At 45.8% G+C, this 15,319-nt stretch overlaps 1 protein-coding gene across 1 annotated transcript in view; it reads left to right on the top strand.

Moving 5' to 3' along the window:
• Positions 1–15,319, top strand: part of adamts17 (ADAM metallopeptidase with thrombospondin type 1 motif, 17) — a 270,965-nt gene that overhangs the window by 155,344 nt on the left and 100,302 nt on the right. The window contains exon 14 of the mRNA XM_079292165.1: positions 6,922–7,049. Within this exon, the coding sequence (XP_079148291.1) occupies positions 6,922–7,049 (128 nt within the window). The remainder of the gene's footprint in view (positions 1–6,921; positions 7,050–15,319) is intronic.

Raw genomic sequence — 15,319 nt, 5'->3', positions numbered from 1 at the left:
CACATCCGCAACCTTGGAGTCATGTTTGACAGCAACCTCTCCTTTGAACACCACGTCAAACAAATCACCAGAACTGCCTTTTTCCACTTAAAAAACATCGCCCGTCTCTGCCCATCACTCTCCTCATCTGCTGCTGAAACTCTGATCCACGCCTTCATCACCTCCAGAATTGACTACTGCAACAGCATTCTTTACGGCACATCATCCAAAATCCTAAATAAACTCCAGTACATCCAGAACTCTGCTGCTCGCCTGCTCACCCACACCCGCTCCCGTGACCACATCACCCCTGTTCTCCAGAACCTCCACTGGCTCCCCGTCCCACAACGGATCCAATACAAAATCCTTCTCCTCACTCACAAAGCCCTCCATAATCAGGCCCCCTCCTACCTCACCGACCTGCTTCACCACCACACTCCATCCCGCCGGCTCCGCTCCTCTGATGCCAACCTCCTGTCCCTTCCGCTCAGGACCAAGCACCGGACATGGGGCGACAGAGCCTTCTCCATATCTGCCCCCTCCCTCTGGAACTCTCTCCCCAAAAACATCCGAGATTGCACTGACCTTTCCACATTCAAATCACAAATCAAAACTCACCTGTTCAAAACTGCTTTTAATGTGTGACTATTATTGTGTACTTTGTTTTTAGTGTATTGTTTTTATATATGATGATTTTACTGTAAAGTGTCTTTGAGTGTCATGAAAAGCGCGATATAAATAAAATGTATTATTGTTATTATTATAACGTATTGATATAGGTGTTGGTGCTCAATGTTTTGTGTTGTCTTTGTTGTAAACACTGTTTTCTGCTGTGATAACCGGAGCTCTTTCACCAGAGATGAGTTCATAAACATCAGGGGAACAACTCCAGCGGACTTACTTTCAACTTAACTTCTGTGGAATTACTTGACATTCTAGTCAAAGGTGCTCTCACCTTAACGCATGCAGTGAAACACCGTCGGACAGAGAAACTTTCCGGAGTGCTTGTGCGTCTCTGCACACGTGGATCTCGTACACCGCTGCCGGGCATATTTCTCTCCAATGTTCGCTCACTGTGCTACAAACTAGACGAACTTCAGCTACTGGTGGGGAAAGACAGACATTTCTTCATCCTCCGTTTTGTGTTTTACTGAGACCTGGCTCTGTGGAACGATACTGGACTCTGCGTTCCAGTTGGCTGGCTTCTAGCTGTTCAGAGCGGATCGCGACACGGAAGTCTTCGGCAAATCGAAGGGTGGAGGAATCTGTGACTATACAAACAGTGGCTGGTGTAACAATGTGACAGTGATTCTACAGCACTGTTCTCCTGATCTGGAATCTTTTATCGTAAACTGTAAACTGTTCATTCATACTGGTCAGTGTTTGCATGCCGCCGCAGGGCAACGTGCAGGAAGCACAGCGGACACTCGCCGAACAGATACTGCGTGTGGTGCGGACCAACCCGGACTCTTTAGTTATTGGTGACTTTAACAAAGGAAACCTCAGCCATGAACACCCTAGATACAGACAGTATCTCGGGAGTCTCAGATTGCAGCCAATCACCCTCTCAGCAGAGCGAATGATGCGCTGCACTCTGCCCTTGTCCTTAGCCGTGGCTGCAGCGTACCAGACGGTGATGGAGGAGCAGAGGATGGACTCAATGGTGGCTGTGTAGAAATGCACCATCATTGACTTTGGCAGGTTGAATTTCTTCAGCTGCCTCAGGAAGTACATCCTCTGCTGAGCCTTCTTGGTGATGGAGCTGATGTTAAGCTCCCACTTGAGGTCCTGGGAAATGATGGAGCCCAGGAAGCGGAAGGAGTCCACCACGTTGATGGGGGATTCACACAGGGTGATAGGGGCAGGTGGGGCTACGTTCTTCCTGAAATCCACAACCATCTCCCGCACCAGGTCACCAGATGGTCAGTCTCCCACCTGTAGGCGGACTCAACCCCACCAGAGATGAGTCCAATGAGGGTGGTGTCATCCGTGAACTTCAGGAGCATGACGGACTGGTGACTGGAGGTGCAGCTGTTGGTGTACAGCAGGAATTCCCAAAGTGTGGTGCGCGAGCTGCCTCTAGGGGGTGCGCGAGAGGAAAAGTGTAATGGCATCTGATGGTGTAATAATATTAAATATTGTTTAGAAAATAGTGGGATTTTTCACAAAATAAAAACATGAATTATAAAAATCCCCTTTGTAAGGTTTTAAATTAAAAACGTACAATTTAATAAATGCACTTGAGCTCCTTCCGGCAGTCTTGCCACCTGCCGCCAGTCGTACACACTAGCCAGCCTAGCTTGTGCAGCTAACGTCAGCTAACAGCGAACTTCATGCATTCAGCAACATTCATTTAAATATGCTAAACTGGCTGAAATCGGGGAAACTGTCTGGTGGGACATCTGAAGCCATCAGTCGTAAAAGAGGAGAGGGACAGAGAGAGAGGGAGAGAGAGGAATCGGAGGCGAGGGGAACGGAGAGGTGCGTTGGGGAGAGACCGGGAGAAGAAATCGAGCCAGAGTCAGAGGAAGATGAAACGGAGGAGACCGAAAAGGAGGAAGGGATTGCACAGACAAATCGGGAGCACATCGGCCCATCGCGGAGTCAAGGTGAAAAAGAGGAAACGCGAGAGAGCATCAGACTGGGAAAAAAAAGAGGAAATATGATGAAAAGTATCTGTGTCTGGGCTTCACTTGGATTGGCAACGCAGATTCCCCAAAGCCACAGTGCGTGGTGTGCAGTGAGGTTCTGGCTAACAGCTGTCTGAAACCCTCTCATTTACGTCGCCACCTGAACACCAAGCATGCCAGTGCAAGTCAAAAGCCCCTTACATTGTTTATATTGAAATTGGAGGAGTTACAAAACAGCCAAAAACAACTGCAGTCTCATTCATGTGTTGGGTCTATAAATGACGCACTACGGGCTTCATATCTGGTCAGTTACAGAATAGCGAGAAAGGGGCTACCGCACACAATCGCCGAAGACGTGTGCTTGCCAGCTGCCAGAGAGATGGTGGAATGTATGATTGGGGAGAAAGAAGCAAAAAAAGTTGTGCATGATCCCGGTGTCCAACAACACTGTTGCGCGAACCCGGTCGGGATGTAGAAGGGGGTGCGCGGCCTAAAAAGTTTGGGAACCGCTGGTGTACAGGGAGAAGAGCAGAGGGGAAAGAACGCAGCCTTGGGGGGAACCGGTGCTGATGGTACTGGAGGCTGAGACGTGCTTTCCCCGCTTCACGTGCTGCTTCCTGTTGGACAGGAAGTCTGTGATCCATCTGCAGGTGGAGTCGGGCACCTGCAGCTGGGGGAGCTTGTCATGCAGCAGAGACGGGATGATGGTGTTGAAAGCAGAGCTGAAGTCCACAAACAGGATCCTGGCGTAGGTTCCTGGGGAGTCCAGATGCTGGAGGATGAAGTGATGGGCATGTTGACTGCGTCATCTACAGATGTGTTGGCTCTGTAGGCTAACTGCAGGGGGTCCCGGAGTGGGTTGGTGAGGGTTTTAAGGTGAGACAGGACAAGGCACTCAAAAGACTTCATGACCACAGAGGTCAGGGCGACAGGCCTGTAGTCATTAAGTCCTGTGATCCTTGTTTTTTTAGGGACAGGGATGATGGTGGAGACCGTGAAGCATGCAGGAACGTGACAAGTCTCCAGGGAGGTGTTGAAACTGTCTGTAAACACCGGAGACAGCTGATCAGCACAATGCTTCAGGGTGGAGGGGGAGACCAAGTCTGGGCTGGCTGCTTTGCGGGGGTACTGTTTTTTAAAAAGCCTGTTTACATCTCTCTCCAGAATAGAGAGAGCCGTCGCTGGGGAGGGGGGGGGAGGGGAGGGGGGGGGGGGTGGGCGCTGGTATGGGTGATACAGCTGCATGGGCCCCTGCTGAGCTGGGGGAGGGGGGACTGGTGGTCTGGTGTTGGGGCTGTAGGGGGTTGGAGTCAAGACTGTCCTATTGTCTTTGAAAGCGACAGTAGAACTCACTCAGCTCGTCTGCCAGGCGGAGATCGTTCATGAAGTGGGGGGTCTTAGGCTTGTAGTTGGTGATCTTTCTGAGACCTCTCCAGACAGAAGCAGAGTCATTGGCTGAGAGCTGATGTTGCAGTTTCTCCGAGTACAGTTGTTTAGCATCTCTCACTGCCTTGCTGAACCTGTACTTTGACTCTTTGTACAAGTCCTTGTCCCCACTCCTGAAAGCCTGATCTTTCTGCAGCTTTAGCTGTCTGAGTGCTGTGAACCAGTGTTTGCTCACCCTGGTACTTGTTGGAATACAGCTGTCCTCACAGAAGCTGATGTATGAAGTCACAGCCTCTGTGTACTCATCCAGACTGTTGGTAGCAGTCCTGAATACATCCCAGTCTGTACAGTCCAAACACGCCCGAAGGTCCTCCATAGCTTCACTGGTCCACTTCTTGAACTTCCTTACCACAGGTTTGCAGAGCTTTAGTTTCTGCCTGTATGAGGGAATCAGATGGACCATGACGTGGTCAGAGAGTCCCAGTGCAGCAAGAGAGACGGTGTAATAGGCCCCGCTGATTGTTGTGTAACAGTACTCCAGAATGTTCTCCTCTCTGGTAGGGCATTTAATAAACTGACGGTATTTAGGGAGTTCATGGCTGAGGTTTCCTTTGTTAAAGTCGCCAAGGACAATAACAAGAGAGTCCGGGTACGTCCGCTCCACGCACCGTATCTGATCAGCGAGTGTCCGCTGTGCGTCCTGCACGTTGCTCTGCGGCGGCGTGTAAACACCGATCCGAATGAATGAAGCGAACTCGCGGGGGGAGTAAAATGGTTTACCCTTTATAATGAAGGATTCCAGATCAGGAGAGCAGTGCTGTAGGATCACTGTCACATCGTTACACCAGCCACTGTTGGAGTAGAAACAGATTCCTCAACCCTTCGATTTCCGGAGAGCTCCGTGTCGCGGTCCGCTCTGAACAGCTGGAAGCCAGCCAGCTGGAGCGCAGAGTCGGGTATCGATCCAGAGAGCCAGGTCTCAGTGAAGCACAGAACGGAGGATGAAGAAAAGTCTCTGTCTCTCCCCACCAGTAGCTGAAGTTCGTCCAGTTTGTTGCACAGTGAGCGGACGTTGGAGAGAAATATGCCCGGCAGCGGTGTACGAAATCCATGTGAGCGAAGACGTACAAGCACTCCGGCCCGTTTCCCTCTCCGTCGGCGTTTCGCTGCATGCATTAAGGTGAGCGCAACTTTGACGAGAATGTCCAGTAATTACACAGACGTTAAAAGAAAAGTTGGAATTGTCTACTACTGTAATAATTACAGTAATGATAATTAGTGAACATTCTAGCATGGTATGCACTTCCATTGAAATGCATAGCTAAATCAGTACTCATTTAAGCTATGGAAAATGACTATCCCTCCTATAATGTCATCTTAAACCATGTATTCTGACGCTTACCTGAAAGTTATAGTACACCACAAGAAAGAGAAGGCGATCCAGATACAGAGTTAGAAAGAGTGACACAAAAGATCCTACTCTGTGACAAATTAAATTACCAGCCATGAATACAAATGATTCAAACTTCTCTCTGTCTGTGTACTTTGTCACAAACAGACAACGTTTGTGACAAAGTACACCAGGGTGCCATTGAGAAGTAGGAAGTACTTGACCACTGTATTCACCTTATGTTTTGCCTTAACTATAGGGCACTTCCGCATTGCATAATTTTGTGCTGTCTTACTTCCATTTGATGAGGCAGTGTGATTGCTTTGCTAAGCGTTGCCAACTTCATCGTCCTTTGATGAAATTCTTTTCAAAAGTAAAATAATTTTCCAAGCAAGAAAGTAACTCTTTAGTTTACCAATATGTAATCAGCTTATCCAAATAATACCTATTTGGAAATTTACGCCGACATTTTGGGAGCAATAAGGAGCTCCTGGCTGCGTGAGATGCCAGTTGGTGTACAAAAAGCACATATAGCATGAACTATTTGCTAGTGTAGGTTTGACGATTCAGATGGTGAAATTTGAATGACGCACACAAAACTTAATTTACCGGTTTGTGATGGAAAATAGATTTAGGACAAAAACACTTGACAATAATAAAGAATTAAGACAAACAACAAAAATAAATAATAAGGCCTCCCAAAACAAAAGTTGTGGTATTTGAGCTTTTTTTTAGGTTCAAATACTGTTTTTCCATTGACTAAAAATCTGACAAATACTAAGTACCACATTTTTTGTCCTTAATTTAAGGTTCTCAACACCAATGAATCCATCACAATCAACATTTCATAACCCCAATACATTTCACATCGTTATTTCACAATTCAAAGGATTTATATTGCTAGGGTTAGTCATATCCAATTCAAGTTTTTAATAACGTTAATTTAGTGCAATAGGGTTTTTGTGTGTTGGTACAGTTCTACCTGTGACAACCAGTAGGGACTGGGCCGAGAGGAGCAGCCAGGCGTAAGGCCTACCTTCAATTACTGTTGTGGCTCTTTCATCCACAGGTGTTTGTTTTTTTCAAAAGGGTCCTTTCATTATATCGGCAGGATGGATTTTGGATAGGGGTACAACTGAAAACTATTGCACTGTTTGTTTGAGTGAACCATTATTTTACCTGGGATATGCACATGTCAACAGTGTTTTTATATTTACTCTCACTGGCAGAAGGGGTAGACACAGGTCCACATTGCATTTTTAACCATGGCAGCATGCCGCTGGGAAAGAATGATAACGTGGGCTCTGCTGGACCCACGGCGGGACTAAAGTGCTGCTGCACTCTGCTCACCCGGAACGGGATGCTGCCAATACGATGTGAATATTATATATTGGTAACAAGCCCATGGGAGGACATCCTCCATTGGGTTTATTACATATTAAATAGCATTGAATGGAAATGCGTCTTGTTTGTTTTTGTGCCTTACATGATTTTGTGTTGCTGTCTATGTGGGGCCGTGTGTGTGTGCATGAGCAGAGAAGCCGTGTGTGTTATTTTGCAGCCCTGTGGGTCGAGATGTCCCGGTCCTGATGGCTGACAGAGTGATGGATGGGACGCCCTGTGGACCATATGAGGCTGACCTGTGTGTTAACGGAAGGTGTCAGGTACACAGACATCATCACACACGTGTAAACTCACGAGAGGGTTCCTGTTGAACAGTGAGAACTTTTATTTCATTCTGGCTAAATAAACATGCATCATTTTAGAAAGTGTAGCTGCAGAAAAAACAGGTTTTGGTGGATGGGTCCCTCATGTGACGCTCCAAAATTTAAACCATGTCGGAGGAGAGGCACCAGAGCAGTTTGACGCACCTTATAAAGCTTTTGGTGAATGTTCGTCCGTTTAAAACAATAGCGTGTCAGACACTTTTAGTGGGTTTGGGCCTTTAGACTTACACTAAGGTTTGCTCAACCATCATCCTTTAGCAATGGACAGAGCAGACGAGCAATGACCAATGTTCCAGGCTATTTCCATGTATGACGGGACAGCCATGGGAATTACTCAGGTTCAACCAGGCACCCCTCTGTCTTGAAACTGGACATATATTCAATTCAACCCCCTTCCCTTATCCGTCATCCAGTTTCATTCAGAGCATGAAAGCAAAGAGCAGGAGAGAAATCAGTCAGGCCAGCATGCTCATACGTGTGGTAGAAACACAGTTAGGTTATTTAATCCCATCAAACCCTTCAAAATATCCTCCACTGACAGTCGTCCTCCAATCGCTCAATATCCACTCTCCTGAGTGGTTTACAGAATCTTGTTATTCATCAGCAACTCAGCAGTAAAGCCTGGAATGGATTCACAGAATGACTGACTGACTGATTTCTTTTTACTTTACGTTTTTTCTTTGTTTTGGCGCTGTAATAATAATAACAGATCTGAATTTAACTTTTTTCCATCAGTTTGAACCGATCTTTTTTTTTAGTCCAGATGATTTCTCTCACTCTTTATCTGACCACTCCTTACTCACCATGCAATTTCATCCGCCTGTGCCTCTTGACATGTCAAGACGCTTGTCTCGGTCACGTGATACATTACCTCAAGAGTTAAGCCCGCAAACTAGCGCAAACTCTCCAAAATAACTTTTGGAGAGCTTCTTTGCAAAGGGAGAAAGGCCACTAAGGAGACAGAAGAAGAGCCTACAACTTCCAAGAAAATGAAATCTTCATTTAACAGACAACATCAGGAGTCTGATTAAACATCAGGAGTAATTCTGACGCGCCAAGCCCGTTCTGCAGAATATGTGGCAACAGGAAGATCAGCTGATGGAGGTTGTAAATGACGGTGGCCGTAAAAGTATGTTTGAGACAACAACTCTGCTGGTGTTTTTGATTAAAATCAAGGCTGAATATCCTGAGATCTCCACTAAAGCACTGAAAACCCTGCTTCCATTTCACACATCCTCTTTGTGAAGCGGGATGTTCTGCAGTGACAGCAATCAAAACAAAACGGAGTAGACTGGACATAAGGAACACACTTCGGGTGTCATTGTCTCCCATTACCCCCAGATGGGACCGTTTCGTTGCAGAGAAACAAGCTCAGGGCTCCCACTGATTCAGTGTTATTGTGAGTTGTATTTATTTATGCATTTTATATTTGTTTTCATGCCGATCGTATCATTTTATTTTGTCGTGTTTTTCCGCCACACCTTGAAGGCCGGTCCGTGAAAATATTGTCTGACATGAAACCGGTCCGTGGTGCAAAACAGGTTGGGGACCTCTGAGCTAGAGTATGAAGAGCACTATGGCTATTACAGCCTTTACCAGGAGTTGGAGATGATAAGGGAGGATAACATGCGGCTTTGCAAATCTCAGCTTGCCATCTTTGAACAGACTTTGAACAGGTTCACTCACTCTAAGAAGACATGAGGATGCTTGTGGAGACTGTAGACAGCCTCAAGAAAGCAAAGCCAGTCAGTCCCACTCTTATAAGGCCCCTAAACCAACAGTCTTTTCCAGGTGAGTGGCCCAACTACTTTCTGCCGCCTGTCCATGTCATGCCCTCAGCTGTCTGATGAAGACAACGAGGAAGAGGAGTGGCCTGAACCACCACCACCCTGGCCCGAGTCTGAAGAGTAGTCGCAGAAGAACAATGTGGTCGGCCTCCTAGACAAGGTGAAGCACGACTTCCAGGGAATCAGGTTCAACACAACGTCCAGTGCTGCAATCCAGAGCAGACCAGCTGCCAAGAGTGCTCTGCCTCTTTATAGGGATTTTTCCATTTCAGGTGGGCCTACCCCATACGGACACATGTTATGAGGAGCCTCTACATCAGGGGTCACCAACCTTTTTTAAACTGAGAGCTACTTCAAGGGTACCGAGTAGTATGAAGGGCTACTTATTTGATACAAACTTCCTGAATAACAAAGTTGCACAGATCACCTTAATAATAATAATATATGTGAAGAGACTGTTTGATCACATGTCAGTTAAGTATTCCTCACAATAATTATTAATAATGATTTCCACAACAATGATGGTATAGCTACACATACATATTTAAACATGCAACTTTTATTTCTGTTAATCTGTTTCAACATTTGAAAGTCAGAGGTATCACAGCTCTGATGTTTTTGTATCATCACATGATCAAAGACGGTTATTTTTGCACATAGCGCCTGCTGGTGAATGATCCAGTGGTAAGGTCGGATTGCGTTGCCTCGCCTCTACCCCCGCCACCCCTGAGTTGTTGCCCTGTTGCGAGGATTTATGGACCTGACGGCGGGGTGCGCACGCGGTGCGCGTCTGGCGCCAACGGGAAGCGCCCACCATTTGGAACCTGAAAACCTAGTGCGGTGCGGCGGCCTCGTCCTGGCTGTCCGCCGTGCGCCTCCGGGTACCCAACGCTTTTATGTCATTTTAAAATCTACACTCATGCAAGCGTTTTTGATTAAAAAAGAACAGCAACTACAATTTTAGACGGAGCTCCATTGTGACTCGTGCTATTTTTAGAACATGCCTTGCGGGCGACTCACGTGGTCCCTGCGGGTGACAGGGTGCCCGCGGGCACCGTGTTGGCTACCTCTGCTCTACATCATCCTCCACAGTCCAGCTCCTACTACAAAGACTACATGCATGGATGTGGGTTGAGTGCCATGCCACACCTCTACTTCGTAAGACGGACATTGGCCTCCTTCCATGTCACTAGAGAGGCAGTTATACCCAGCCTTTGCAGTATAGAGGCGGTTGGCCAAGGATCCCAAGTAGACCACAGCTTACAACGCAGAGATATAGAAGCTAGTCCATTTAGGCTCAGTGCTAAAGCTATAGAATCCAGTGTGCTCACCCAAGACGGAGAATCGTGGTACATTCTGCATCACATGGTGGGCCACAATGGGAGGGACTGCATTGTTATACCAGTTAAAGGGCCTGAACCTGATTGACTCCCTCCTGCCGAGAACAAAGCATTGTAACTCTGGATGTCGAGCTTCTGGGGATTCACATCCTCAGCAGTGGAGCCTCAAGTTCCAGATGCTGAAAAGTGTAACACCTGGAGGGAGCTTATCGAAGTTACTGCACTGGCATTTCACGGGCCGGCAGACCAGCACAACAGCCCCACGGCTGCAGATAACCATAAAGTGGAGCTCCTCATCCTCCGAAGAGCCCAAAGGGAAAGCTTCCCAGATGAGCTGCATCTCTTTAAGCCGAGATGCCTATTCCATAGAGTAGCCCCTCGATTTCCAGCTTTAGTGTTAACCATTGAATTGATCCATGCCTCGTTGCGGGTGCGTTCGCTTTATTTCTTAGAGCTCCTTAGACGGGCAGTTACTCTTTAACCTGGAACGCCAAGGCTTTCTTATGCACTTCCCTTGTTTTTTGAAAAACATTTATAATAAAATGACAGTAGACGAGCACCTATACTTTTTCTTTTACTATAATAACTACACCGGCTACTATTACTTGATACAACTTTTTTTATTTTGCGGTATGTTGACAAGGATGCCGTGAATCAACCATTTCTTGTTCAGCGCTACACACAAAGAGCGAGCCATTAGCCTTCTAACACTAGCTAAAACTGAGGCTGTGAACACTACGGCCTGCCCCTTGAATTTACTACATCCATGGTCGGCCCACATTAAACTATCTACATAGCTGTAGCTATGATTTGGTCTTGTAGTTCCCATCAACTGAACAGTTTCAACACAACAGACGTATGTTGAAAGTGCTCTATTGTAGTCTTAGCTCCTGCTAGCTTGATGCACATTTAAAGTTTGACATTCTATTGGTTGGGGAATTTTGACAGGGTTGTTGCAGAAAAACAATGAGAGCAGATGTTTCACCATAGCCGTCAGTGAACCTCCCACCAAGAAAGCCAAAGTCTAAAACTCACACACGTGCAACGTGCTGACGCTGGAGCAAAGGAAATATGTCCAAGCAATAATATACCTGAGTGCAAAAGGGGCTATTTGAGTGTGAGTTTTGAGGGAGAACATTACTAAATCTGAGGTGAAATCAATAACTTATGCTCTCAAATTAAAACAACAGGTTAGGGTCTTGAACAAAGACAGGAAATAGCTCCATGTCACCTGAGGACCTGACCGATCCATCTCCACTTGATCCTTTTCAGCTCTACTTCTATTGTTTTATGTTTTCGGTTTTGTACTCCATTGACAATTGGGTACTGATACAATTTAGAAACCTTGACTTGATAGACAAGGTTAAGGATGTTGATGTTGTAATTTTGCAGGAGACCACTGGTTATCCCACTAACATTAGAGAGTTAATATTCACATCCACAAAATAAAATGGATTCATGTGGAGACTGTGGATCAGTGGTCGTCCTTCAATCAGAGGATCGTGGTTCGACCCCCGGCTCTGCTCGTGTCGATGTCTCCTTGAGCAAGACACTTAACCCCAAAATTACTCCCGCAGGCTGTTCTGGCAGTGATGTCATGAAAGTTTTAAAATCTGTTTGAAATGAGGGATTACATTTTCAACTAATAGACTTGGCTTAGAGATGGCTTACAGGGAAAGTCTATTGAAATAAGAAATTGGAGAATTGGAGACAAACACAGAGGAGCAAGGCTGCAACCTCAGCCCCACCCTCTTAACTATTTTATATCAATGAACTCAACCTTAAAAAGCAGTGGGACCCGAATAGAAAAAAAAATACTTATACTTAACTCGGTTTAGAAATAAGTTCCAAAAGAAAACTTCTTCTTTGCTGTGAAGGAACTCTACGGAAGCTGAGAACTGTTGTGCTGGCAATTTGTTTATAATGCTGTTATTGCGAGATCCCAAGTTAATAATTTTGTTTCTTATCTCGAGACAACGCAATAATCAACTCATATCTGATTGCTATATATGTATTTGTATTTACCCTTTGTGAACACTTACATAGTCAGGTATTATGTGCATTTATTCATCCAATATGCCTTAAAAACTTTTTAACAAATTTACAAAATCCCAAATCATTTTTTTTTCATTTTCTGTGCTAAGTCCTTCACATTTGAAGTTTTTCAGTTGTGAAAACATTTCAAGCAGAACACTGGTTCTGACTTTCATCTGAGAGGGAGAAGCTGTTGAAGGGTTGGATGATAGATACTGTGAGTTGCACACAAAGAGAAGTTGGCAGATTCTGAGGTTGCAGAGGGAGGAGGAGGCGTGGATGTTTTTTCTAAGCCTGGCATGTAAGACTCAGGCATGCTATGAAAATGCTGGCAAGAAGAGGGAGAGTCAAAAAAAGAGGAAGCAGACAGGAAAAGGAGAGAGGAATATTTTCATGAAGCTATGAAAATAGACTGTCTGGCTGGAGGAGGAACATGAAAGTCTGACTGAGCTGGAGTGGGTTCTGATATGGCCCTCCAATTCAACAAACGGTGCACTATGCAAGCAAGCTTCCAAGCTTTGTCATCTACTCAAACCTTTCAGCAGTACTGCCCATATCTGTATGTATAATAATAAGAAATGGAAAAGAAAATGACACGTTTTGTCTTGATAGCGCCCCCTACAAATATTCTAAATAGCATCCCCAGCGGTACATTTCACCTGGATCAGGGGTCGACAACCTGCAGCTCTTTAGCCTCTCTGTTGCGGCTCCCTGAGGTCCCCAACTGACGCACCGGATCCGGACCCAGGAACTAAAAACCGATAGATAATTCGGAATTATACATATTGGGCACCAAGTTTATACTTTAACCGGCGCCTCTTATTCAGCCGTTACTGTTATGATGTGGTGTGTTCATGGACCCAAATGCAGACTCAGACAGCAGAGTTCTATTTCAAAACCACGATAATTTATTTCTCTCAGTCAAGGTAAAAGACAGGAAATGGACAAAGTCAATAGGAGGCGTCGCCACGCCTCCGCACGGTTCCAAGCCGGAAAGTGGCTAATCCTGCTGAGCGGCAGACGAAGCCGACAGGAAAACTGTCAAACGTCAGTACGGAGGCGCGTCCTCGCGCTCCGCTCGGATCTCAGCCGGGAAGTGGCCGGTCCGCGTCTGCGGCTGGCAGGCAGGCTGGATCGTCTGTGTGACACCCGAGGCTCGACACAGGAACGCCAAGACTACACAGTTGATCTCCGAGGAACTAACTGGAAGGCTTCCTCGTACAGGTGAAAACCCGAGGCTCGACACTGTACGGCAGGCAAGTTGAAAAAAAACTAAATGCATCGTTAGTAGCGGATCTTCAGAGAGTGAACAAATGGACTACTCACGGGTCGGAATACCAGGTAGGTAAACGGACGGACTGACAACTGAAATGAGAGTGACAGGAGTATTTATGTCAGCTGGAGGCGATCACAGGAGATGAGGCACAGCTGTGCCTACGGAGAGAGGCGCGGCAGTGGGCGGGACTCGTAGGAGGACACTACTGAGGGAAATACAGCAGAGCTAGACACAAATCCTCACAGTTACGGCACTTGTTCGGCGGTGCAGGAAACACACCGACCAATGCATTGCAAATCGCATCACGTGATACAGCTCAGCCAATCAAATATGGGTATTCTGACAAGTTTGATGATTCAAGCGAGGTTTACACACACCATGACACATGGGGCTGAGACAAGGAAATAGAAAGAAGAGCAGGAACATTGCACTGATCGAAGAAGTTATCTCACATGACGTTCTCCAAAAAGAGAAACGTGTTCAGAGAGAATATAATTTATAAGCAAGAATGAACAGAATCTTATATGTTAATTATTCCCACAGGCAGTTAAATCCCCTGTCAAGCGCTTTTCCCTGCAGGTGGCTAATCATGATTTTCAGACCCCCGTCCTCTGTAAACTATCAATGGATAAATCCAAAAAAATAAAAATCACGGAGGAAAATAGAGAGTGTAGCTCTGCGTGGACGTTTTCATTTGCTTTCACTGCCAACGATGCTGGCTTACCTCTATGCTTCCAGAACAAGCACACAGCATGTACTGAAAAGTGTCACGCTGGAGATGAGCGAAAATGAGCGAATTCTAAGCTGCTGCAGCAAACTCTCCTCTTCATAAGAGTTTGATATTTTTATATCAGGTAAAATTGCAAAAAATGTCAAGAATTGTCTTTATTCTTGTTCTATATTTTCATAAATACAACAAACTATGGTTTTTGTAGACCGTAATTTCTACTATAGAGTGCACCTATATATAGGCCGCACCGGCTAATTTTTAAAAGAAAAAAGAAACGGTACATAAATAACCCGCACTTGTCTATAAGCCGCAGGTGATCCCGTTGAACGGCAAGATTTTACAGGAAAGATTTTTTTCAACTTTTAATTAAACAAATGCCGGTAACATCCACAACTACATACATACCGCAAATGCTTTTTTTCAGAACAGTGCTGTTAACAGTACTAAAGTTGTCTTCTTCTCTGAACATCATGTCATGTCCGACTCGCTAGCTTCTAAGCTAATTTTAACATTACCGCCAATGGGGAAATGCTAACCGCAATTAGCATTCGCGAATATAATATATCTTCGTAGATCTTTTCATGCTTCATACAGACATACTTACAGACTAAGGTCTCTCAAGGCTACCAAACGGAGGAAGTAAAACGAAGCAGCGTGTCTTCTCATTAGAATCTAAAAGCAACGAGGCAACAACTGTTGTAACTCGTAGCTCTGAATAGCATTTACGGCTAACTGGCTTGGCCGCTTAATAGGGCTGATGACGCTGCTGGTCACGGCGCTCGCTAATCGCTCCAATAACAGCTGATTCCTCCACAGAAATGCAGACTTTTACTGCGAGCAGCAACGCTTGAAATTAGTTATCCATGTTGAAATGAATTACTGGTCGCCCTGCCCGTTTGTTTTCTTCCGGGTACGGGTCACGTGATAGTGAGTGTGACGAATCAGGGACGGAGACGTCATGGCTGGTAATGACCAATCCAGTAGCGAGCACGGGTGTGGGCTCATGCTTTCTAACACACATCCGTATCCGACTTTGGCGG

The sequence above is a fragment of the Melanostigma gelatinosum genome (assembly GCF_949748355.1).
Source record: "Melanostigma gelatinosum genome assembly, chromosome: 2".
In the NCBI taxonomy this organism is placed as follows: domain Eukaryota; kingdom Metazoa; phylum Chordata; class Actinopteri; order Perciformes; family Zoarcidae; genus Melanostigma; species Melanostigma gelatinosum.
Note: the sequence above shows the minus strand (reverse complement) of the source record. Positions and strands in the feature narration are given on the sequence as shown.